This window comes from Phoxinus phoxinus (assembly GCF_949152265.1).
Source record: "Phoxinus phoxinus genome assembly, chromosome: 12".
Classification (NCBI taxonomy): domain Eukaryota; kingdom Metazoa; phylum Chordata; class Actinopteri; order Cypriniformes; family Leuciscidae; genus Phoxinus; species Phoxinus phoxinus.
This window is the reverse complement of record NC_136887.1, coordinates 36,316,568-36,340,440: the sequence shown is the minus strand read 5'-3', so window position 1 is coordinate 36,340,440 and position 23,873 is coordinate 36,316,568. Positions and strand designations below refer to the sequence as shown.

Genomic DNA, 23,873 nt, shown 5'->3' with positions numbered 1-23,873 from the left:
TCCAGGTGTCTGAGTCTCGAACAGCTTCGTTTCTCCCATCATCACAAATCATTCCTGCTCTATATCATATCAAATATCATACATCATAACTTCCCTCCCGGGCTCGTGCTGGCGGATGTTTTGAACTGTGTGTCATGAGGGTGTTCGACTTGAACCGACCGATCGCTTTATGACATCAAAGTACCGCGAGAGCAATTCAAAAGCATTAGGAGCCGTCTACTCTCTATTCGCTCTCGCGGTACTTTGACGTCATTCCCTGATCGGTCTGTGCAGCGCCGGTTCAAGTCGAACAAGCCTACTATATTTTTTTGACCGCCGTTTCAAAGCGCAATGCTATTGGTCCTTCCGCTCACATGACACACCACGTTTGTAAGATTTTCGCGCCACAAGCGCAGCCCCGCCCCCGCGCACACCCAGACGCGCTCTGATTGGTGGAGAGCGCCAGCAGACTCGCGCCAGTTTTCGCAGCTGTCCTCGAGAACCTGTTGCGTCTTTAGTCTCCAAAGCGTTTCCTAAGAGAAATAATCTCATATTTAACTTAGAGACGTAATTATTCACATTTCTGCGTCAAACATGGCACCGAAGGATTATATGGCGGAAAAAGGTAAGTTGGGAAATTCACTTCTGGCGCACATTAACGTTAAACATTAGATTTGTGTAGAACTCTTCTCTGTTTCTGAGTTTCGGATAAAACGCATACAAGTTAGACGAAATGGAAGTAGAGTAACTGTTAAAGTCGCATATGAATCATGTATATCTGAGCTCGAGCGCAATGTGTGCGATGTTTCGCTGTTTGTGTAAAAGCAGATTTTGATTGTCGCTCGCGGCGGCCTCGGGAGTTGCGCGCGCTTGCGCTGAAGTGCCCGGATGGAGTTTTGGAACAAAGAGCGGCGGCGCGCGCAGAGCACGTGCTCGCTTCCGACAACGCTTTATTCCAATCAAAAGTTTAACAAACCCGTCCAGAACCACGTGTGTCTGTTTATTCCGATCCGTACACGATCGGTCGCTACTGTATTGTCGTAGAGTCGCTTTATAGCACGGTGTTCTCTGTACGTGTAAAACGGGGCCGCGTGACCCGAACCGACACCAGAGCCGCGCAACAATGATGACGATGAGCTCAGAATCGCGGTTCGGTTCGGACGGGTCTAGTTTGTAAAGCGCGGAGGGATCGCGGAAGCGCGTGGCTGTGGCGGGCACGAGGTGCCATGTGCTGCTTTGTTTACAACAACAACAGCCGTCGAGTGGCGTTACGCGATATCGCGCGCGTCAGAGCAGAATCGCCTCACGGACTCGAGCCACGGTCTGGATGATCGACACGATAACACGATGTTTTGCTCGAGTCAGCGGATTCCGGTGGTCTGGACGCGTCGATCGTCTGCGCGCACTTCACTTTATTTGCCCTCGTATTCTCTTCTGAACAGTCACCAGTACGTGTTTAAAGCCGGTACCGGGTTACTTTGACCTGTAGGAAGAGTGTGTCGTGAGTTTTGGACATTACGGCACTTTTGTTTCGATTTTGCTCGTTTGTTTACGGACACGAATCACCCCGCGCGCTCACGTGACTGTGTTTGTGCGCTGCTGTGGTCGCGCGCTCATCTAAAACTTGACACACTGACACGCACTGCTTTACACCCGAGGTGTGTGTGTGTGTGTGTGTGTGTGATCGTGGTTTTCTGTGTTTCCAGAGAAGTGCAAGCGCTTCCTGCAGGAGTTCTACAGTGAGGATGAGTCCGGGAAGAAGATCTTCAAATACGGCGCTCAGCTGGTGAGATCCTTCAGTTCCTGCAGACGAGCTTCATCAGTGTGTGTGAGACTCCCGCTCACCTGTGTGTGTGTGTGCAGGTGTCGCTGGCCCACCGAGAGCAGGTGGCGCTGCTGGTGGATCTGGACGACGTGGCGGAGGAAGACCCTGAGCTGGTGGAGAGTGTGTGTGAGAACGGCAAACGTTACGCCGGACTGTTTGCGGACGCGGTTCACGAGCTGCTGCCGGAGTACAGAGAGCGAGAGGTGTGTGTGTGTGTGTGTGTGTGTGTGTGAGAGATAGATGTATAGGACTGTCGAAGGTCAATCATTAACCGCTTGCAGGGCTCGACACGAACGCTTGTGGGCGAGAGAACGAACTAACCCGACCGGACAATTAGCCGGATAAAACGTCAATAACAAAAAATAACTACGGAGGCACCAAACCGCGAGTGGTTCTGCATTCATTTAGTGTAAGTGGAGATTAATAGTGAATAATAATGTACTGATGGTAACATGTTGAGGCTCTCACAGCCTCATGAGGAGAAATGTAAACAAATGAGCAGCACACACACACACACTCAGTTAACATACTGCGTTAAACATTCAAAATGTGCAGTTTTGTTTTTAATATACGTTTATAACTTATGATACAGTTAAGCATCATCACCCGACCAGGAGTGCTGAATACCTTCACGGTTGACAATGTGACACTGATTTCATATTCAGTTCAATAAAAAAGTAAGTAATATTAAGTCACTTAGAGATTTAAAAGAGATTTTAACCCCCAAAATCTAGAAAGCCATGTCTGGAAGTACTTTGTGTTTTTTAATTTTTTAGTTTGTTATTAATTTGTCCCGTCATTGACAATGCGCAACCAGATGTTCGAATAGTTCAAATGTGTTTTTTTTAGAGGGAATATTCGAACGTCTTTTGAGCAGTTTTGACAGCCCTAGTGGACCTGCAGGTGAGCGGCCGATGTCCTGAAGCCCGAGAGGCTTCTGCCCCTGCTGGCGGTGCGCAGCGTGAGGCTAAGTGCTAACCCGGACCATAGAGATGTGCCGATACTAGTATCAGAAATGCCGCCGATACCAATAAAAATTCTGGCATCGGTATCGGCGAGTACTTGTAGCCATGTTCTGATACCTTTTTCATAAAGAATGCATGGTTATTGCACGCTAGCTTTGCTTATCTGAGTTTGACAAGCACACTGGGCACAGTGACGCCGTCATCTTTAAGTTTTAAAGAGATTATTTTCTTAAATGATTAATATATAATTTTTTTGATTCCTAGATTTATTTGTTGTACTGTTTTTTTTTTATACAGTTATATTGTAAAACTAAAATACCTTTTTCAGTTTACATTTTAGGAATTAGATTTTTGGCTGCATTTGAAGTTATTTTTCATTTAAATAATATACTACTGTGAAATATGTCAGATAATAAAACATATTCTAGTTCACTGTGTATTAGTTCATGTTTTATTAAGGGATTAGTCTGAAGTACACCATAAAATAATGATATCAATTCATGCAGGGCCAGTGTGAACTGCAGCTGTACAGATACACACCCGGGTGTCGGATCAGTACTCGGGTTAGGGAAGGGGAACGGGTCTCGGAACATCTCTGATTATAAATCGTAATCTCTAACCCGTAATCTATAAACCGTGATCTCTAAACCGTAATCTCTAAACCATAATCTCTAACCCGTGATCTCTAACCCGTAATCTATAAACCGTAATCTCTAACCCGTAATCTCTAAACCGTGATCTCTAAACCGTGATCTCTAAACCGTGATCTCTAAACCGTGATCTCTAACCCGTAATCTCTAAACCGTGATCTCTAAACCGTGATCTCTAAACCGTGATCTCTAAACCGTGATCTCTAACCCGTAATCTCTAAACCGTGATCTCTAAACCGTGATCTCTAAACCGTGATCTCTAAACCGTGATCTCTAAACCGTGATCTCTAACCCGTAATCTCTAACCCGTAATCTCTAACCCGTAATCTCTAACCCGTAATCTCTAAACCGTGATCTCTAACCCGTAATCTCTAACCCGTAATCTCTAACCCGTAATCTCTAACCCGTAATCTCTAACCCGTAATCTCTAACCCGTAATCTCTAAACCGTGATCTCTAACCCGTAATCTCTAACCCGTGATCTCTAAACCGTAATCTATAACCCGTAATCTCTAACCCGTAATCTCTAACCCGTAATCTCTAAACCGTGATCTCTAACCCGTAATCTCTAACCCGTAATCTCTAAACCGTGATCTCTAACCCGTAATCTCTAACCCGTAATCTCTAACCCGTAATCTCTAACCCGTAATCTCTAACCCATAATCTCTAAACCGTGATCTCTAAACCATAATCTCTAACCCGTAATCTCTAACCCGTAATCTATAAACCGTAATCTCTAACCCGTAATCTATAAACCGTAATCTATAAACCGTAATCTTTAAACCGTAATCTATAAACCGTAATCTCTAACCCGTAATCTCTAACCCGTAATCTATAAACCGTAATCTTTAAACCGTAATCTATAAACCGTAATCTCTAACCCGTAATCTCTAACCCGTGATCTCTAAACCGTGATCTCTAAACCGTGATCTCTAAACCGTAATCTCTAAACCGTGATCTCTAAACCGTGATCTCTAAACCGTGATCTCTAAACCGTAATCTCTAAACCGTAATCTCTAAACCGTGATCTCTAAACCGTGATCTCTAAACCGTGATCTCTAAACCGTAATCTCTAAACCGTAATCTCTAAACCGTAATCTCTAACCCATAATCTATAAACCGTGATCTCTAAACCGTAATCTCTAAACCGTGATCTCTAAACCGTGATCTCTAAACCGTGATCTCTAAACCGTGATCTCTAAACCGTAATCTCTAAACCGTAATCTCTAAACCGTGATCTCTAAACCGTGATCTCTAAACCGTGATCTCTAAACCGTGATCTCTAAACCGTAATCTCTAAACCGTAATCTCTAAACCGTAATCTCTAAACCGTAATCTCTAAACCGTAATCTCTAACCCATAATCTATAAACCGTAATCTCTAACCCGTAATCTCTAACCCGTAATCTCTAACCCGTAATCTCTAACCCGTAATCTATAAACAGTAATCCATAAACCATAATCCATAAACCGTAATCTCTAACCCGTAATCTCTAAACCGTAATCTCTAAACCGTAATCTCTAACCCGTAATCTATAAACAGTAATCCATAAACCATAATCCATAAACCGTAATCTATAAACCGTAATCTCTAACCCGTAATCTATAAACAGTAATCTATAAACAGTAATCTATAAACCGTAATAGGGATGGGACGGTATGAAAATTTAATATCACGATTATAGTGACCAAATTTATCGTGATTATCAATATTATCACGGTTTTGTTAAAACGAGATGAAAGTGTTCAAAAAGAACTGATGCTCACACTGAAAACATTTCAACAAGTTTTATATTTGAAAATCAACAAACAACAAATAAAACAAGCAGTTCTATGCACTTTTTTAAACAAGATTCTATTCTGTGGGATTTCCTTTCTTATAATGACCGTCGTCATAGCAACGTATTATCAGCGCACTTCCATGTATCCCAAGGCGTCATATACTGACGCTTTTGACAAATCGTCTACATCCAATTCACATGGCACCCTTTAGCGTCAATATGAGACGCAGATAGATATGGGCCAGAAGGCGCCTCCTAGTGGTCTAACCCTAACCCCAGACCTAAACCCACCCATAACGGAACAAAGCTCTGTGCGTGTCATATTGACGCTAAAGGGTGCCATGTGCGTTGGATGTAGACGATTTGTCGAAAGCGTCAGTATATGACGCCCAAGGATGATAATGCGTTGATTACAACGGACGCGCTCTCTCGTTTTATTCAAATACAACTTGCCGTCTTGCGTCTCCGTTTTTGATTGTATTGAAAATGAAATCAGAGTTGATTTATTGTTTACAGAGATTGATAATATTGTTGTGATCATCTTGTCTGGATGATTGTTTTGTAACATTACGCTGTACAAAATGGATTTATAAACGGGTAAGATTTAAAACATTAATCTCAATTCAATATGTCCCTGTAATTATGCGGTAAAAAAAAAAGAAACGGTGTAATAAGTGTACAATGCATCTATACATTATTATCCCATAAATGCCACTCTTAATAATAGTCTTGTTTGAACTTGTTCGTTCGTCTTTGGCTCAAAGTCACTTACTGCAAACTTTACTTCGCGTGAAGCTTCACGTTTATTTCAAGCGAGTGAGATAAAATATTTCAACTCAAAATAACATTTCGTGCCCAATTATTTCCCAGACGTGGTTTTGGTATTGAAGTCATTAACTTGCCTTGCGGTTCGCTATACAACAGTGGGTGATGGTCACACATGACGACTCGGCAGATCTGAAGTGTTTCTATTGCAGCGACTTTTTGTTCTGCAGACTGGGTGACCATCAGGACTTTTGTAAAAGCCAAAATATGACCACACCTCAGATTTGGTCCTCTTAAAAGGCTGAAAAATCTCCCGAGCACGGTCACTACCTACCGCCACTCCTTCTCAAATAAAAAAACAACAACAACATTGCGCGCAGCGCGTGCGTCAGACCGAGTGTGCGCGCGTCACTGACGGAGTGTGTGCGCGCGTCACTGACGGAGTGTGTGCGCGCGTCACTGACGGAGTGTGTGCGTGCGTCACTGACGGAGTGTGTGCGCGCGTCACTGACGGAGTGTGTGTGTGTGTTCTGTAGGTGGTGGCGAAAGATGCCTTGGACGTGTATATCGAGCATCGGCTGATGATGGAGACGAGGGGCCGCGACCCTGCAGACACGCATGATTCCAGGAACCAGTATCCGTCTGAACTCATGCGCAGATTGTGAGTGACTCACTCACTCACACTCTCTCACACTCTCTCACTCACTCACACTCTCTCACACACTCACACTCACACACACACTCACACTCACTCACTCACTCTCACACACTCTCTCACTCACTCACACACACTCACTCACACTCTCTCACTCACACACTGTTACGGCCAGCTCGTTTCGACCGTACATAAAGTATACAAGTACACTGAGAATGACTTGCAAGATTTTATTGGTCTTCAAAAATACCAGTAACTTAATATAACAAAGTCTAGGGTTCAAAATCAAAGGGGTAAATCATAATCCAGATGGGGGGGGAGAAAAAGGTTGGTATGGGTTGTAAACAAATAAAGGTTAGCGAACAAGTGGCTTCTCCAGAGGCCGTCAATCCCCTGGACGAAGTGAAGAGGAGTGTTGGAGTCCAGTGTTTTATCCTCTTCATAATTAAGGTGAACAGGTAACAGGGGTGTGCGATCTCCCACGCTCTCCAAGAAGAACACCGCCACCCGCAGGCGAGCAAGTAGAACGCAGGGTCGTAACACCTCCCTCCTAAAAAGAAAGATTCGGCAACGAATCTAAAATGACAAAGAAAAAGACAGTTAAACACTACCCAGAACGAACACAATAAAAGTTCTGATGGTCCAAAGGAACGTCATCCTCTCTTCATTCTTCAACACCTCTGGGCCCTAGAGATGCGAAGAAAAGGAACAAACAACGCAGAAATTATGTTACGCTCTGGAAAGTGTGTCAGCTATAACATTATCTTTTCCTTTCCTAAGATTAGCCTTTGCTAAACGAGGAAACAGTTCTTTAATCTGGTTGAGATACTCAGACCAGGAGGAACTATACCGCACGATGTCATCAAGATATGCCTCACATCCTGACATTCCATACAGTATACGGTTGACTCGATAGGCGTTCTGTTTAACTGGACATGAGGTTCCTACGTCGAGATCATGTTCTGTGACGGAAGTGCGACCAGGAACATCAAGGAAAAGAGAGGGAAATGACATCACCAACTCAGTGACATCACTCCTCTCCTTCTCGTTCAGATAAGAAAGATGAGAGGACAGGTTAAGAAGAATCTCAGAATTTTTAAGTCGCCCGTCGACCTTTTCCCGAGAAAGAAAACTCTCATCTTCATCAGCATTCTCTAAAGAATCCCCACTCGTGCTTCGAAAGAGAGGAGAAGATTCTGGAAAAGAGTCACAAGAGTTTACCACATTAACAGTAACAGAACGAACAGGAGCTATATACAATTTCAACAGGTTACTGTGACAGACTTGTACTTTTTTTCTCCGGTCAGGAGTATTCAACAAGTAATTGTTATCAGAAAGGCGTTTAGCTACACTGTAGGGGCCTGTAAATTTAGCCTGAAATGGGTTGGCAGGTAGAGGCAGCAAAGCCAGTACTTGATCACCCACCTGAAACTCTCTCAACTTAGCTTTTCTGTCAAAATGTTGCTGCATTTTTATTTGAGACTTACTCAACTTCTTTTTAGCGAGAGCTCGTGCCTCATACAACCTACGTCGGAATCCACTCACATAATCTGAAATGTTCTCAGAAGGTTTAAACGTTCGCCACTCCTCAGCTAACGCAGCCGTAGGTCCTCGCACTTCATGTCCGAACACCAATTCATTTGGGCTAAACCCAAGGCTTTCTTGGATTACCTCACGTATCGCTAATAACATCCACGGCAGACCTTCTTCCCAATCCGCATCGAGTTCCACACAATATGACCTCAAAAGGGACTTCAGGGTTTGATGAAACCTCTCAAGAACTCCTTGACTCTGTGGATGATAGGCACTAGAAATATTGTGGTGTACTCGAAGTTGACGCAGGGCTTTTGAGAACTGTTTTGACATAAAGTTCGAACCCTGATCGGATTGAATAACTTTGGGTATTCCAAAGGTTGACATAAAATTAGTGAGGGCCTTCAAGACAGATTTTGTAGTGATGGACCTTAATGGATAAGCTGCAGGATAACGAGTAGTCTGGCACATAACAGTTAGAAGGTATTGATGACCAGCCTTAGACCGGGGCAAAGGACCAACACAGTCAATTATCAAATGCTCGAAAGGAGTGGAAACGACGGAGATAGGCTGCAAAGGAGCAACAGGCACTTTTTGATTTGGCTTACCGGTGATCTGGCATGTATGACAAGATCGAATATGTTTGGCCACATCTCGTTTGACTTTAGGCCAATAGAACTGCCGCAAGACCCGATCGTACGTTTTACGAACTCCGGTATGACCAGCAAGTCCTTGATGAGCCAAATTCAACACAGAGTCTCTCACTGTAAAAGGAATCACAATCTGAGTTTTAGGTTCTAGAGAAACATCTTTATGCAGGACCACTGTCCGACAAAGCAGACCATCATCAAGAAAGTACGAAGAGGACAGAGCATCAGAACACTTAGACCCTGCTGCAGAGAATAAAGGTTTAAGAGTGTCATCGCTCTGTTGAGCTCGAATTAAATCCTCTCGAGAGATCTGTAACAAAGAAGTCAAAGAATAGTCATCAACATCAGAGAGATCCACATTGGGTTTTTCAAGAGTGGATAGAACCTCAGATGTTTCAGCAGATTCACTTTGCAGCACTGTTGAATCTTTCTGGTCAGAAGACAACGAAGGACAGGACTTCAGGTCTCTCTGCTCAGGACATTTAGACCCATCAGATCCTAGCTCACCTGAATTAACAGTATAAAAGAAAGTATCATGCAGTGGAACTTCAACTTGATTTTCAGATAATGGTTTAGCCATTGATCGAGTAACTGCACAAGCTGGAAACAAATCAGGAAATTCTCTACAATTTTCAACATCAGATTTCCTAGGTGTACATGATATTATGGGCGGAGCTGCCACACCACTCCGTCCCCAAACATTCCCACCAGCTAAATCATTTCCCAGAATAAATGTAATCCCAGGGACTGGAAGTGCAGAACGAACGCCAACTACTACATCACCAGTTACAATAGCAGAGGAAAGATGGATTCGATGCAAAGGCACTTCAACAAACCCCATCTCAAAACCACGCACTAATACATGAGTTCCAGTAGCAGTTTCAGAAGTTAATGGCAAAATCCCTTCTAAAAGAAACGACTGCGCGGCTCCCGTATCTCGAAGAAGACGTACTGGCACCGTTTCGTTTGAACCAGACAATGACACATTTCCTTCAGTGATAAATGGTGTATAATCAACAGAGGAAGTTATACACTGATCAACAGATTTATCACTAGAACTAGATAAATGACGATCTTTCTCATCAAGAGTATCAACAATGAATGGCGAAGTAGAAACCAAAGCAACAGGTTTCGACAATCTTTCTTTCTTCTTCAGAATAAGACATTCAGATATTTTATGACCAGGCTTTTTACAATAAAAGCAAACCATGTCTCGAGAAAGTGCCGATTTACTAGAATATTCAGCAACTGTCGCTCTAACATTCCTACTCAGCACAGGAGACTTTGTCTTAGGTTGAAAGTAAAACTTAGACTTACTCACATCGTTGGTTTTAAGACCGACTGAACTGAATGACCCACGATGGGTTAACACAAATTCATCAGCCATGATAGCAGCTTCAGAAAGTGTATTCATCTTGTGTTCAGTGAGATGCATAGCTACAGCACGAGGAACACAATGTTTAAACTCCTCTAAGAGCACTAATTCTCTTAACTGCTCTTTAGTTGTAACTTTCATTGAAGTGCACCAACGATCAAATAAGTTCTCTTTTTCTCTTGCAAATTCAACATGAGTACATTCATCAACTTTAGTCAAATTCCTAAATTTTTGACGATATGCCTCAGGCACGAGTTCATATGCATGCAACACAGCAGATTTCACAACATCATACTCACCACTCTGTTCCAGTGAGAGTGCAGAATAAACTTCCTGAGCTTTACCTGTGAACACACACTGCAGCAATAAAGTCCAAAAGCCCTTCGGCCATTTCATGGACAAAGCAACACGTTCAAAGTGATAGAAATATTTATCCACTTCCTTTTCAGAAAATGGCGGCACCAATCTCATATTCCTGTGAACATCAAACACAGGTTCACCTGCATTGTCAAGCCGTGGAACAGGAGGCACATTCGCTTGTGAATCTTCAGCTGTCTTTGCTGCTAACTCCAACTCCAGCTTTTTTAACTGAAACACTCTCTCATCCCGATCTCTCTCTAACTGAAACGCTCTTTCATCCCGTTCCTTCTCTAACTCAAGCTCCAGTTTTCGCACAGTTAATTGCTGTTCTAATTCTCTCGCAGCGAACTCTCTCTCTAGCGCTCTCTCCTTCGCAGCGCGATCCTCACGCTCAGTGCGGATTTTCACTGCATCCAAATACAACTGCTTCTCCTGCAATGACATATCTGGAAATTTTCTCTCACTTTCGTCAACATCAAGAGGAGTAGACACAGACGATTCACTGGGAATAAACTCAGCGCCTACCTCTAAAACTCCTCTATCAGCAAGTGATCGCTTCAAAATAGTCACAATAGTTTCCTTCAGCCTCTTCTCTTGAGAAGTGAGATCGACACTGAAGCGTTCGGCGATTTGCACCAACTGCTCCTTTGTACAACTCTCAAGCAAAGCTTCTGAGGGACACGCAAAGAAATCTTCGAGCACCGAAGACATTTTATTCGTATGTGTATACCTACAATAACACAAACGAAACCACTAAATCACACACGTGAGACACTGTTTACCAAAAATACAACTCCCACAAATCACTGCTTCGAAGAGAAACTACGTCACCGTATTACGCAACCTATACTCATTCACAAAATGTCCAAAGACTTCCCACAAGTCAAAACACAGTGTAAGCGCGAAAATAAACCGCACTATACACACAAATGCAACGATTTACCTTTATATATTTTTGTAGAATGGATTGTCCGTTTACAATATGAGAAAACTCCAGCTCCTAACTCAGAAAACACTAACTAAATCCTACCTGGTCTTCAGAGATGTACCGGGCTCGGGGCGACATTAAACGCTGAGCTCCGCGACAATCAGTCAAACTGAAAGTCCGGAAGCGTACCCCCTACAGAGAGTTAGTCTCCACCCAGGATAACCTCCAAAAACAAGAAAGGCAAAATAACAAAACAAAACAACAAACAGTGCTCCGTCGGAAGGATTGAATTCACAATCCAGCTGGAAACACTCTAACTAACCAGAGTTTCTCATTTATAAAAGGTAACCATTCACAAAAACATACACACATACAACCCATACTTACCAACGTTTCCTATCCCCATAGGATCCCGGTCGAGATCCCCAATTTATGTTACGGCCAGCTCGTTTCGACCGTACATAAAGTATACAAGTACACTGAGAATGACTTGCAAGATTTTATTGGTCTTCAAAAATACCAGTAACTTAATATAACAAAGTCTAGGGTTCAAAATCAAAGGGGTAAATCATAATCCAGATGGGGGGGGAGAAAAAGGTTGGTATGGGTTGTAAACAAATAAAGGTTAGCGAACAAGTGGCTTCTCCAGAGGCCGTCAATCCCCTGGACGAAGTGAAGAGGAGTGTTGGAGTCCAGTGTTTTATCCTCTTCATAATTAAGGTGAACAGGTAACAGGGGTGTGCGATCTCCCACGCTCTCCAAGAAGAACACCGCCACCCGCAGGCGAGCAAGTAGAACGCAGGGTCGTAACACACACTCACTCACTCTCACACACTCACTCTCACACACTCACACTCTCTCACACTCTCACACACACACACTCACACACACACTCACACTCACTCACTCACTCACACACTCTCTCACTCACTCACACACACTCACTCACACTCTCTCACTCACACACACACACTCTCACACACTCACTCACACACACTCACTCACTCACTCACACTCTCTCACTCACTCACACTCTCTCACACTCTCACACTCACTCACTCTCACACACTCTCTCACTCACTCACACACACTCACTCACACTCTCTCACACTCTCTCACTCACACTCACACACTCACTCACTCTCACACACTCACTCACACACTCTCTCACTCACTCACACACACACTCACACTCACTCACTCACTCTCACACACTCTCTCACTCACTCACACACACTCACTCACACTCTCTCACTCACACTCACACACACACACACTCTCACACACTCACACACACACACTCACTCACTCACACACACTCTCTCACTCACACACACACACTCTCGTACTCTCTCACACTCTCTCTCTCTCACACTCACACACACTCTCTCACTCACTCACACACACACTCACTCACACTCTCACACACTCACTCTCTCTCACACACACTCTCTCACACACTCACTCTCCCCTTACACACACACTCTCACTCTCTCTCACACTCACTCACACACTCACTCACACACACACTCTCACTCTCTCTCACACTCACTCACACACTCACTCACACACACTCACTCACTCACTCCCTCACTCACACACACTCACTCACTCACTCTCTCTCACACTCACTCTCTCACTCACTCACACTCACTCTCTCTCACACTCACTCTCACACACACACACACACACACACTCTCTCTCACACTCACTCACTCACACTCTTGTCCAGCTGTTGTTGCTCTGTGTCGATGGCTTCACGCTGATGAGTGTGTGTGTGTGTGTGTGTGTGTGTGTGTGTGTGTGTGTGTGTCAGTGAGGTGTATTTCCGGCCTCCCTCTACGCTGAAGCCGAGGGTTGTGCGAGATGTGAAGGCCGACAGCATCGGTCAGCTGGTCACCGTCAGAGGGATCGTCACCAGAGCCACAGAGGTCAAGCCCATGATGGCCGTTGCCACGTACACATGTGACCAGTGCGGAGCCGAGACCTACCAGCCGGTGAGTGTGTGTGTGTGTTCTCCTGTTAACACTCTCCACCTCCGCGTGTGTGTTCTCTCCTGTTAACACACTTCTCCTCTTCCTCAGATCTCCTCTCCCAGCTTCACTCCGCTCATCATGTGTCCCAGTCAGGAATGCGTCACCAACAAGTCCGGAGGCCGGCTGTACCTGCAGACGCGAGGGTCAAAGTTCATCAAGTTCCAGGAGCTGCGCATTCAGGAGCACGTACGTGTGTGAGAGACTGAAGCTACAGGATGTTGATTGTGTGTGTGTTAATCAGTATCAGGTGCCGGTGGGAAACATCCCTCGCTGCATGAGCATCTGTGTGTGACGCTTCATGTTGATTGTGTGTGTGTGTGTTGATCAGAGTGATCAGGTGCCGGTGGGAAACATCCCTCGCTGCATGAGCATCTGTGTGTGACGCTTCATGATGTTGATTGTGTGTGTGTGTTGATCAGAGTGATCAGGTGCCTGTGGGGAACATCCCTCGCTGCATGAGCATCTACACGCGTGGAGAGAACACACGTGTTGCTCAGCCTGGAGATCATGTGGCCGTTTCTGGGATATTCCTGCCTCTGCTGCGCTCGGGGTTCAGACAGGCTGTGCAGGTGAGAAATACACTCACTCTCGCGCACACTCGCTCGCTCACTCTTGCACACTCTCTCACTCTCGCGCGCGCACACTCTCACCCACTCTTGCACTCACTCTCGCGCACGCACACTCTCACCCACTCTTGCACTCACTCTCGCGCACGCACACTCTCACTCACTCTTGCACTCACTCTCGCGCACGCACACTCTCACTCACTCTCGCGCGCGCACTCACCCACTCTTGCACTCACTCTCGCGCACGCACACTCTCACTCACTCTTGCACTCACTCTCGCGCGCACACTCTCACCCACTCTCGCGCACGCACACTCTCACTCACTCTTGCACGCACTCTCACTCACTCTTGCACTCACTCTCGCGCACGCACACTCACTCACTCTTGCACTCACACTCGCGCATGCACACTCTCACCCACTCTTGCACACACTCTCGCGCACGCACACTCTCACTCTTGCACTCACTCTCGCGCACGCACACTCTCACTCACTCTTGCACTCACTCTCGCGCACGCACACTCTCACTCTTGCACTCACTCTCGCGCACGCACTCTCACTCACTCTTGCACTCACTCTCGCGCACGCACACTCACTCACTCTTGCACTCACACTCGCGCATGCACACTCTCACTCACTCTTGCACACACTCTCGCGCACGCACACTCTCACTCTTGCACTCACTCTCGCGCACGCACACTCTCACTCACTCTTGCACTCACTCTCGCGCACGCACACTCTCTCACTCTTGCACTCACTCTCGCGCACGCACACTCTCACTCACTCTTGCACTCACTCTCGCGCACGCACACTCTCACTCTTGCACTCACTCTCGCGCACGCACACTCTCACTCACTCTTGCACTCACTCTCGCGCACGCACTCTCACTCACTCTTGCACTCACTCTCGCGCACGCACACTCTCACTCACTCTTGCACTCACACTCGCGCACGCACACTCTCACTCTTGCACTCACTCTCGCGCACGCACACTCTCACTCACTCTTGCACTCACTCTCGCGCACGCACACTCTCACTCACTCTTGCACACACTCTCGCGCACGCACACTCTCACTCACTCTTGCACACACTCTCGCGCACGCACACTCTCACTCTTGCACTCACTCTCGCGCACGCACTCTCACTCACTCTTGCACTCACTCTCGCGCACGCACACTCACTCACTCTTGCACTCACACTCGCGCATGCACACTCTCACTCACTCTTGCACACACTCTCGCGCACGCACACTCTCACTCTTGCACTCACTCTCGCGCACGCACACTCTCACTCACTCTTGCACTCACTCTCGCGCACGCACACTCTCACTCACTCTTGCACTCACTCTCGCACACGCACACTCTCACCCACTCTTGCACTCACTCTCGCGCACGCACACTCTCACTCACTCTTGCACTCACTCTCGCGCACGCACACTCACTCACTCTTGCACTCACTCTCGTGCACGCACACTCTCACTCACTCTTGCACTCACTCTCGCGCACGCACACTCTCACCCACTCTTGCACTCACTCTCACGCACGCACACTCTCACTCACTCTTGCACTCACTCTCGTGCACGCACACTCTCACTCACTCTTGCACGCACACTCTCTCGCGCACGAACTCTCACTCACTCTTGCACGCACACTCTCAACCACTCTTGCACTCACTCTCACGCACGCACACTCTCACTCACTCTTGCACTCACTCTCGCGCACGCACACTCTCACTCACTCTTGCACTCGCACACGCACACTCTCACCCACTCTTGCACTCACTCTCGCGCACGCACACTCTCACTCACTCTTGCACTCACTCTTGCGCACGCACACTCTCACTCACTCTTGCATTCACTCTCGCGCACGCACACTCTCACCCACTCTTGCACTCACTCTCACGCACGCACACTCTCACTCAACTCTTGCACTCACTCTCGCGCACGCACACTCTCACTCACTCTTGCACGCACACTCTCTCGCGCACGCACTCTCACTCACTCTTGCACGCACACTCTCACCCACTCTTGCACTCACTCTCACGCACGCACACTCTCACTCACTCTTGCACTCACTCTCGCGCACGCACACTCTCACTCACTCTTGCACTCGCACACGCACACTCACCCACTCTTGCACTCACTCTCGCGCACGCACACTCTCACTCACTCTTGCACTCACTCTCGCGCACGCACACTCTCACTCACTCTTGCACTCACTCTCGCGCACGCACACTCACTCACTCTTGCACGCACACTCTCTCGCGCTCTCAACTCTCTCACTCTCAACTCTCGCGCTCTCAGTGTAATCAATAAAAAAATTAATTTGACTTGCACTTTGACTCCGTCTCTTCCTCACATTAAGTGACATGCCCACATCTCAACATCCAATCACCAACTGGCAGACAGAACCAAGCCCTGCCTTACTTTCATTTTCCTTTCATTCTAAGCGCATCAAATGACCGAGCTCAGTTTCCTTGGTTCAAGTGTGTGTGTGTGGGGTTATGTATGTTTAACTGTGTGTGTGTCAGGGTCTGCTGTCGGAGACGTATCTGGAGTGTCACTGCATCACTCTGATGAATAAGACTGAGGATGATGAGCTGGGAACTGAAGAGCTGAGCGACGAAGAGCTGAGACACATCACAGGTAACGCTGTGTGTAGAGGACTTCATCAGAGCCTGTAGAGTGTGTGTGTGTGTGTGTGTGTGTGTGTGTGTGTGTGTAGAGGACTTCATCAGACCCTGTAGAGTGACGTGTGTGTCGAGGAGGACTTCATCAGAGAGTGTGTGTAGAGGACTTCATCTGAGCCTGTAGACTGACGTGTGTGTGTAGAGGACTTCATCTGAGCCTGTAGAGTGTGTGTGTGTGTGTAGAGGACTTCATCTGAGCCTGTAGAGTGTGTGTGTGTGTGTAGAGGACTTCATCTGAGCCTGTAGACTGACGTGTGTGTGTGTAGAGGAGGACTTCTACGAGAAGCTGGCAGGCTCGATCGCCCCTGAGATCTACGGCCACGAGGATGTGAAGAAGGCTCTGCTGCTGCTGCTGGTGGGGGGAGTGGAGCAGGCGCCGCGCGGCATGAAGATCAGAGGTTAGAGGTCAAATCTCATCAGACTCTTTAAAGACTGGATGAGTTAACCTTCACCAGAGCGAGGACGCTCTGAAGCGTTTTTTTTTTTAAATAGTTCAAAGTTACTATCAGATTTAATGTTATTACCTTGACAAACTATACATCATTAAAAATATATAAGTCTCACGTTTCAGTATTTGACCACTATTGTATTCTGAGAAACTTATAGTGACAGTTATGTCTTAATTTGTGTCAGGATTTATGTAATGAAAAAATGAGTCGATACCTTTAATATGAATTATGAGCGTCAGCTGCTCCATTCAGAAAAAAACTCCGGTGCTGTTGTCTTGAGAACGCGTGACAAAACAACGTTCCTCAGGGCTTTTGGCTCAAAAATGTGCAGATTTGGAGAAATATTGATATATTATCATAGGTTTACATCATATTTCTATAGACAGGAATAATATTTATTGAATTTATATCCAAATGCGTCGATGTATACATAAAGAGCGCTGGATACTCTGATGTACTGTGTTTTCAATCCATACAGCAGAATGAGGGCGCTCTATGCACAGTTTTTTCCAAATATGAAAGCTCACGAAGAAGAAATAACATGTGACCTTCCAGGACGTCACTGACATAAACACAGCTAACGTTAGCTTTCAGAGATCGCTATAACATGCAGATAAAGATGTTTTGAAGACAATAAACATGATTGCAATGATATTTGATTTACCTGTGTTCTTCGAGCCATGTCAGGTATTTTTATAATAATAGATTATATGTATAATGTAATGCTAATCGGTATAGACTTTACAATAGTGCAGAATAATATCAAATCATATATTTTCTGTCTGATTTTCTTTTCTGAAGCCAAATAAGCTCATAGAAGATTATTTAAAACACTCGACTTGCACTATAAAGTAAGTTTGGAGCACAAAAAGGGTTTTAATCTCATAAATTGTCGTGTATTGATGGTGTGCTAAGCTAACATGCTAGCTAGCTCTCTAGTTGCACCTGCCATCTAGCTGTTATTTTTTATGATTTTTTTTCTAAATCGGAATGCTTACTGAAATATTTCTTTATTTAAGAAAGGCATTTGATACAGTTTCAAATGTGAAGTGAAGATTATGAAAGAAATTAGGGGGTGAAACACCGTGATTAGCCAGCGTTAGCGATTATAATGGAGACAAAGGAAAAGAATATTTATGGCCATAAGCAGGCTGGAAAGGTGTAAATGTGTGCAGGAGAGACTGACACTGAATGGGGCTCGTTTGCACCACAAAACAATAGAGACAATAGACTGAATAGATGCTAATAGATGACAATAAACACAAGTTTGCATTTTAGAGTCAATTCAAAATAAAGTCATTTGAGATGATCTTGAAAAACATTTAACAAAATACAGAGTTTTAGACTTATCACCTTCAAATTTTAAATATAACATGGTCAGACATGTGTCTTTAGCTGGAGTGCATTTCTAGAGTGCTGACGGGCCAACTTCAATTTAATTTTCATGAAGATGTTTCATAAAAATAAATTTCTAATAACTTACACAACTTTGAAGCTATTCATAATTTTTTTTTCATTATGACAATAATTCATTCTACATTTCCAATAAAGTGCCAGGTGTCAGCTTTCAAATGAGACCGTACTTGAGCTTTTAGGACAAAGGGTCAATTAATTGAATCTTTTTTAGGTTGGGTATGCTATTTCTGGGGATTTTTCAAAAGTGGCGCTGAAGGCTAACAGGTTAACATTTATCTAAATGCCTTCACTGTACCTTACCCGAGGAGCCTCCACCTGTGACGCACTCTATCTGAAAATAGCTGAACACTAATGTTTAAATCTCTGAACTGCTTTATCGCTCGGGTGTTTGAGCCGCTGCTGCACTGATGTTGTGCTGGATGACATCAGTTATCATATTTGAAAAACACTTAAATAGTTTCACAGGAAGTCGTACTGTTATGACTCATGTCTGTAGCTTGAGGCGCTGTAGAAACGCTTGTCTCTGTGTTTGTAGGGAACATCAACATCTGTCTGATGGGAGATCCAGGTGTGGCGAAGTCTCAGCTACTGTCGTACATCGACCGACTCGCCCCTCGCAGTGAGTCCCACACACACGCGCACACGCACACACACACACACACACACACTCCCTCTGTTCTCCTGACTCTCCTGCGCGGTCTGTTCGTAGGTCAGTACACCACGGGCCGCGGCTCCTCTGGCGTAGGGCTTACTGCGGCGGTCATGCGTGACACTGTGACGGGCGAGATGACGCTGGAGGGCGGAGCTTTAGTGCTGGCGGATCTGGGCGTGTGCTGCATCGACGAGTTCGACAAGATGGCTGACGCTGACCGCACGGCGATTCACGAGGTCATGGAGCAGCAGACCATCTCCATTGCCAAGGTACAAGCCGCTGCGTTCGAGCTGGTCATGTGACTCATGAATGAGCGCGATCACGTGTTTCCTGTCTGTCTCAGGCCGGGATCATGACGTCTCTGAACGCGCGATGCTCGATCCTCGCGGCGGCTAACCCTGCGTACGGGCGCTATAACCCGCGTAAGAGCCTGGAGCAGAACATCCAGCTGCCGGCGGCCCTGCTGTCGCGCTTCGACCTGCTGTGGCTCATCCAGGACAAACCCGACGCCGACACCGACCTGAGACTCGCGCAGCACATCACATACGTGCACCAGCACTGCCGGCAGCCGCCCACACACTTCAGCCCCATCGAGATGAAGCTCATGAGGTACTCACTCTCACACACTCACTCTCTCTCACACTCACTCTCTCTCACACTCACTCTCTCTCACACTCACTCTCTCTCACACTCACTCTCTCTCACACTCACTCTCTCTCACACTCACTCTCTCTCACACTCACTCTCTCTCACACACTCACTCTCACACACTCACTCTCACACACTCACTCTCACACACTCACTCTCTCACACTCACTCTCTCACACTCTCTCACACACTCACTCTCTCTCACACTCACTCTCTCTCACACTCACTCTCTCTCACACTCACTCTCTCTCACACTCACTCTCTCTCACACACTCTCTCTCACACACTCTCTCTCTCACACTCACTCTCTCACACTCTCTCACTCACTCTCACACACTCACTCTCTCACTCACTCTCACTCTCTCACACTCACTCTCTCTCACACTCACTCACACACTCTCTCACACACTCACTCTCTCACTCACTCTCTCTCTCACTCACTCTCTCACACTCACTCACTCTCTCTCTCTCTCACACTCACTTTCTCACACTCACACCTCTCTCTCACACTCTCTCTCAAACTCTCTCTCACACTCTCTCTCTCACACTCTCTCTCAAACTCACTCTCTCACACTCACTCTCACACACTCACTCTCACACTCACTCTCACACACTCACTCTCTCACACTCACTCTCTCACACTCTCTCTCTCACACTCTCACTCTCACACTCACTCTCTCTCACACTCACTCACACACTCTCACACACTCACTCTCTCACTCTCTCTCACTCACTCTCTCACACTCACTCACTCTCTCTCACTCTCACACTCACTTTCTCACACTCACACTCTCTCTCAAAACTCTCTCTCTCACACTCTCTCTCAAACTTTCTCTCACACTCTCTCTCAAACTCACTCTCTCACACTCACTCTCTCACACTCACTCTCACACACTCACTCTCACACACTCACTCTCTCTCACACTCACTCACACACTCTCTCACTCACTCTCTCACACTCACTCACTCTCTCACACTCACTTTCTCACACTCACACTCTCTCTCAAAACTCTCTCTCTCACACTCTCTCTCACACTCTCTCTCACACTCTCTCTCAAACTCACTCTCTCACACTCACTCTCTCACACTCACTCTCACACACTCACTCTCACACACTCACTCTCACACACTCACTCTCACACACTCACTCTCTCACTCACTCTCTCACACTCACTCTCACACACTCACTCTCACACACTCACTCTCACACACTCACTCTCACACACTCACTCTCACACACTCACTCTCACACACTCACTCTCACACACTCACTCTCACACACTCACTCTCACACACTCACTCTCACACTCACTCTCTCACTCACTCTCTCACACTCACTCTCACACACTCACTCTCTCACACTCACTCTCACACACTCACTCTCACACACTCACTCTCACACACTCACTCTCACACACTCACTCTCACACACTCACTCTCACACACTCACTCTCACACACTCACTCACACACTCACTCTCACACTCACTCTCTCACTCACTCTCTCACACTCACTCTCTCACACTCACTCTCTCACACTCACTCTCTCACACTCACTCTCTCACACTCACTCTCACACACTCACTCTCACACACTCACTCTCACACTCACTCTCTCACTCACTCTCTCACACTCACTCTCACACACTCACTCTCTCACACTCACTCTCTCACACTCACTCTCTCACACTCACTCTCACACACTCACTCACTCACTCACTCTCACACTCACTCTCTCTCACACTCACTCTCACACTCACTCTCTCTCACACTCACTCACTCTCTCACACTCACTCTCACTCACTCACTCTCACACTCACTCACTCTCTCACACTCACGTCACACACTCACTCTCTCTCACACACACACACTCTCTCTCAATACAAATAGCACAATATTGCCAAAGCAAATAGACGTATACAAACACAAATCTCTCTCACACACACGCTTCTCCTTCGTTTACCTCAGCTGAAGTTCTCTCTCTCTGTCAGGCGCTACATCAGTAAGTGTAAGCAGAAGCAGCCGGTGGTTCCCGAGTCTCTGTCGGATTACATCACAGCGGCGTATGTGGAGATGAGGAAAGAGTCTCGGGTCAGTAAAGACACGACCTTCACCTCGGCCCGCACACTGCTGTCCATCCTGCGCCTGTCCACCGCCCTGGTGAGTGTGTGTCTCTCTCTCTCTCTCTCTCTCACACACACACACACACACACACACACACACACACACTACCCTGGTGAGTCACACACACACACACTCTGAGTCTCTGTCCAGTCTCTGGTCTGATGTGGGCGCTGGGTGTTAAAAGTGCTGTTTGTGCAGGTAGCTGTGATAATCTCTACTGTAGAAACGGCACTTCACGACACACTCCGCCGTTCACGCGCTTCCTCTTCCAGGTCACGTGCTGCTGTCCAACACGCCTGTTGTCGTGGCGACGGTCAGCTTTGCGGGGTCGGCAGTCAGCCTCGGTCACGCCGCTGTGCAAACCCATGCAAAACTGACCGCGCACGACGCCTCCGACCCGTGTGACTGAGACTAGCTGGTGTTGAGAGGCCGAGACTTGGGCAGTTGCTGGATTTCCCAGAAGGCATTGCACTTGTCTCGGTCTGACAGTGCCGGCACAGCTCGTCTGTTTGCTGAAGGACACCGGATGTTGGAAATCATGTTTTTTAAGAAGCATGTGGTTCCTTTATTCACGTGTGTGTGTGTGTGTGTGTGTGTGTGTGTGTGCGCGCGCGCTCAGGCCCGTCTGCGGATGGTGGATGTCGTAGAGAAGGAGGATGTTAACGAGGCGATGCGACTGATGGAGATGAGCAAAGACTCGCTGCAGGCCGACAAGACCAGCAACACCAGGTACCCTGACCTTTCACCTCTACAGCGCTTCACGCAGCACAGACACAGTTAGACACATGATCAGTGGAGCAGCTCCCAGAATGCTCTCTGTCGTCCTCAGGGCTCAGCGTCCGGCGGATGTGATCTTCTCTCTGCTGCGGGAGCTCTCCGGCGAGGGTTCGGCCCGGTCCGTGCGGATGAACGAGGCGGAGCAGCGCTGTGTGTCCCGCGGCTTCACGCCCGCGCAGTTCCAGGCCGCGCTCGACGAGTACGAGGAGCTGAACGTGTGGCAGATCAACCAGGCCCGCTCGCGCATCACCTTCGTGTGACCCGCTCGCCCCAGCGGACTCGCACCGCTTCTCCCGTCTCGGTTTCTCCCGCTGATGGGGGGTTTCGTTGTTTTGCTTTTTAATGTTATATTTCTGGAATAAACGCTGTAAATAGATGATCTTTGTGTTTCGAGTCTGTTTGTAAAGATGTTTTATGGTCATTCCTGCAGAACATGAGATTTCAGTGTGGTTTGTCAAAAAACTTGATTTAAATGTTGACAGAGTAAAGCAATCACTTTCTGTTTTCTTCCTGGATTCAGCCAAATAATGGAGGAATGTGAAACAAAATATTGTGCTGCTTTGTTACTGCAGTTCTTTTCCTCTGGTTTGTAAGTTTGATCTTTCTGCTGGGATTGAGTTAAGGAACTAGTAACATCAGTAATATTTTCATCTACATATGATTAATTTTCTAAATACCACATCATTTTGCACATATCAAACCTGGTGTTTCTGTGGTCTCTTTATTTTTGTAAAGTTTTCAATTTAGATATTTAACTAAAACCACAGTTTTGTCAGGTGGTAAAAAGCAAGAAAAGTCTCAGTTTTTGAATAGTCTGCCATCTATCTGTGTGTAAGTATATATTTTATTTATTTATTCCCAAGAATAGTGTGACGGGGTTGAAGAGTAACAAGTTTGAAGGGAGATTATGCTTTCTGATATTTTTAATTTAGTCTCTCATATCGTGCCCTTTCTGGGTCAGGAGTATCTGGGCAGGATTTGTTTAGAGCAGTGGTTCTAGTATGAAGCCCTTCTGTCAGATTTAACACTCTTTAAGACGATGGAGAATAACAGGTGCT

At 46.4% G+C, this 23,873-nt stretch overlaps 1 protein-coding gene across 1 annotated transcript; it reads left to right on the top strand.

Annotated features, from left to right (window-relative positions):
• Window positions 1–225: 225 nt before the first annotated feature.
• On the top strand, window positions 226–23,192 carry mcm7 (minichromosome maintenance complex component 7). The gene is made up of 15 exons (XM_079630609.1): window positions 226–604; window positions 1,686–1,765; window positions 1,843–2,007; window positions 6,500–6,624; window positions 13,281–13,461; window positions 13,549–13,686; window positions 13,920–14,069; window positions 16,593–16,707; window positions 17,018–17,149; window positions 19,152–19,235; window positions 19,326–19,537; window positions 19,612–19,877; window positions 21,906–22,074; window positions 22,658–22,767; window positions 22,868–23,192. Exons 1-15 carry the CDS (start codon window positions 574–576, stop codon window positions 23,073–23,075), a joined length of 2,166 nt encoding a protein of 721 aa, XP_079486735.1. The 5' UTR covers window positions 226–573; the 3' UTR covers window positions 23,076–23,192.
• Window positions 23,193–23,873: the final 681 nt, after the last annotated feature.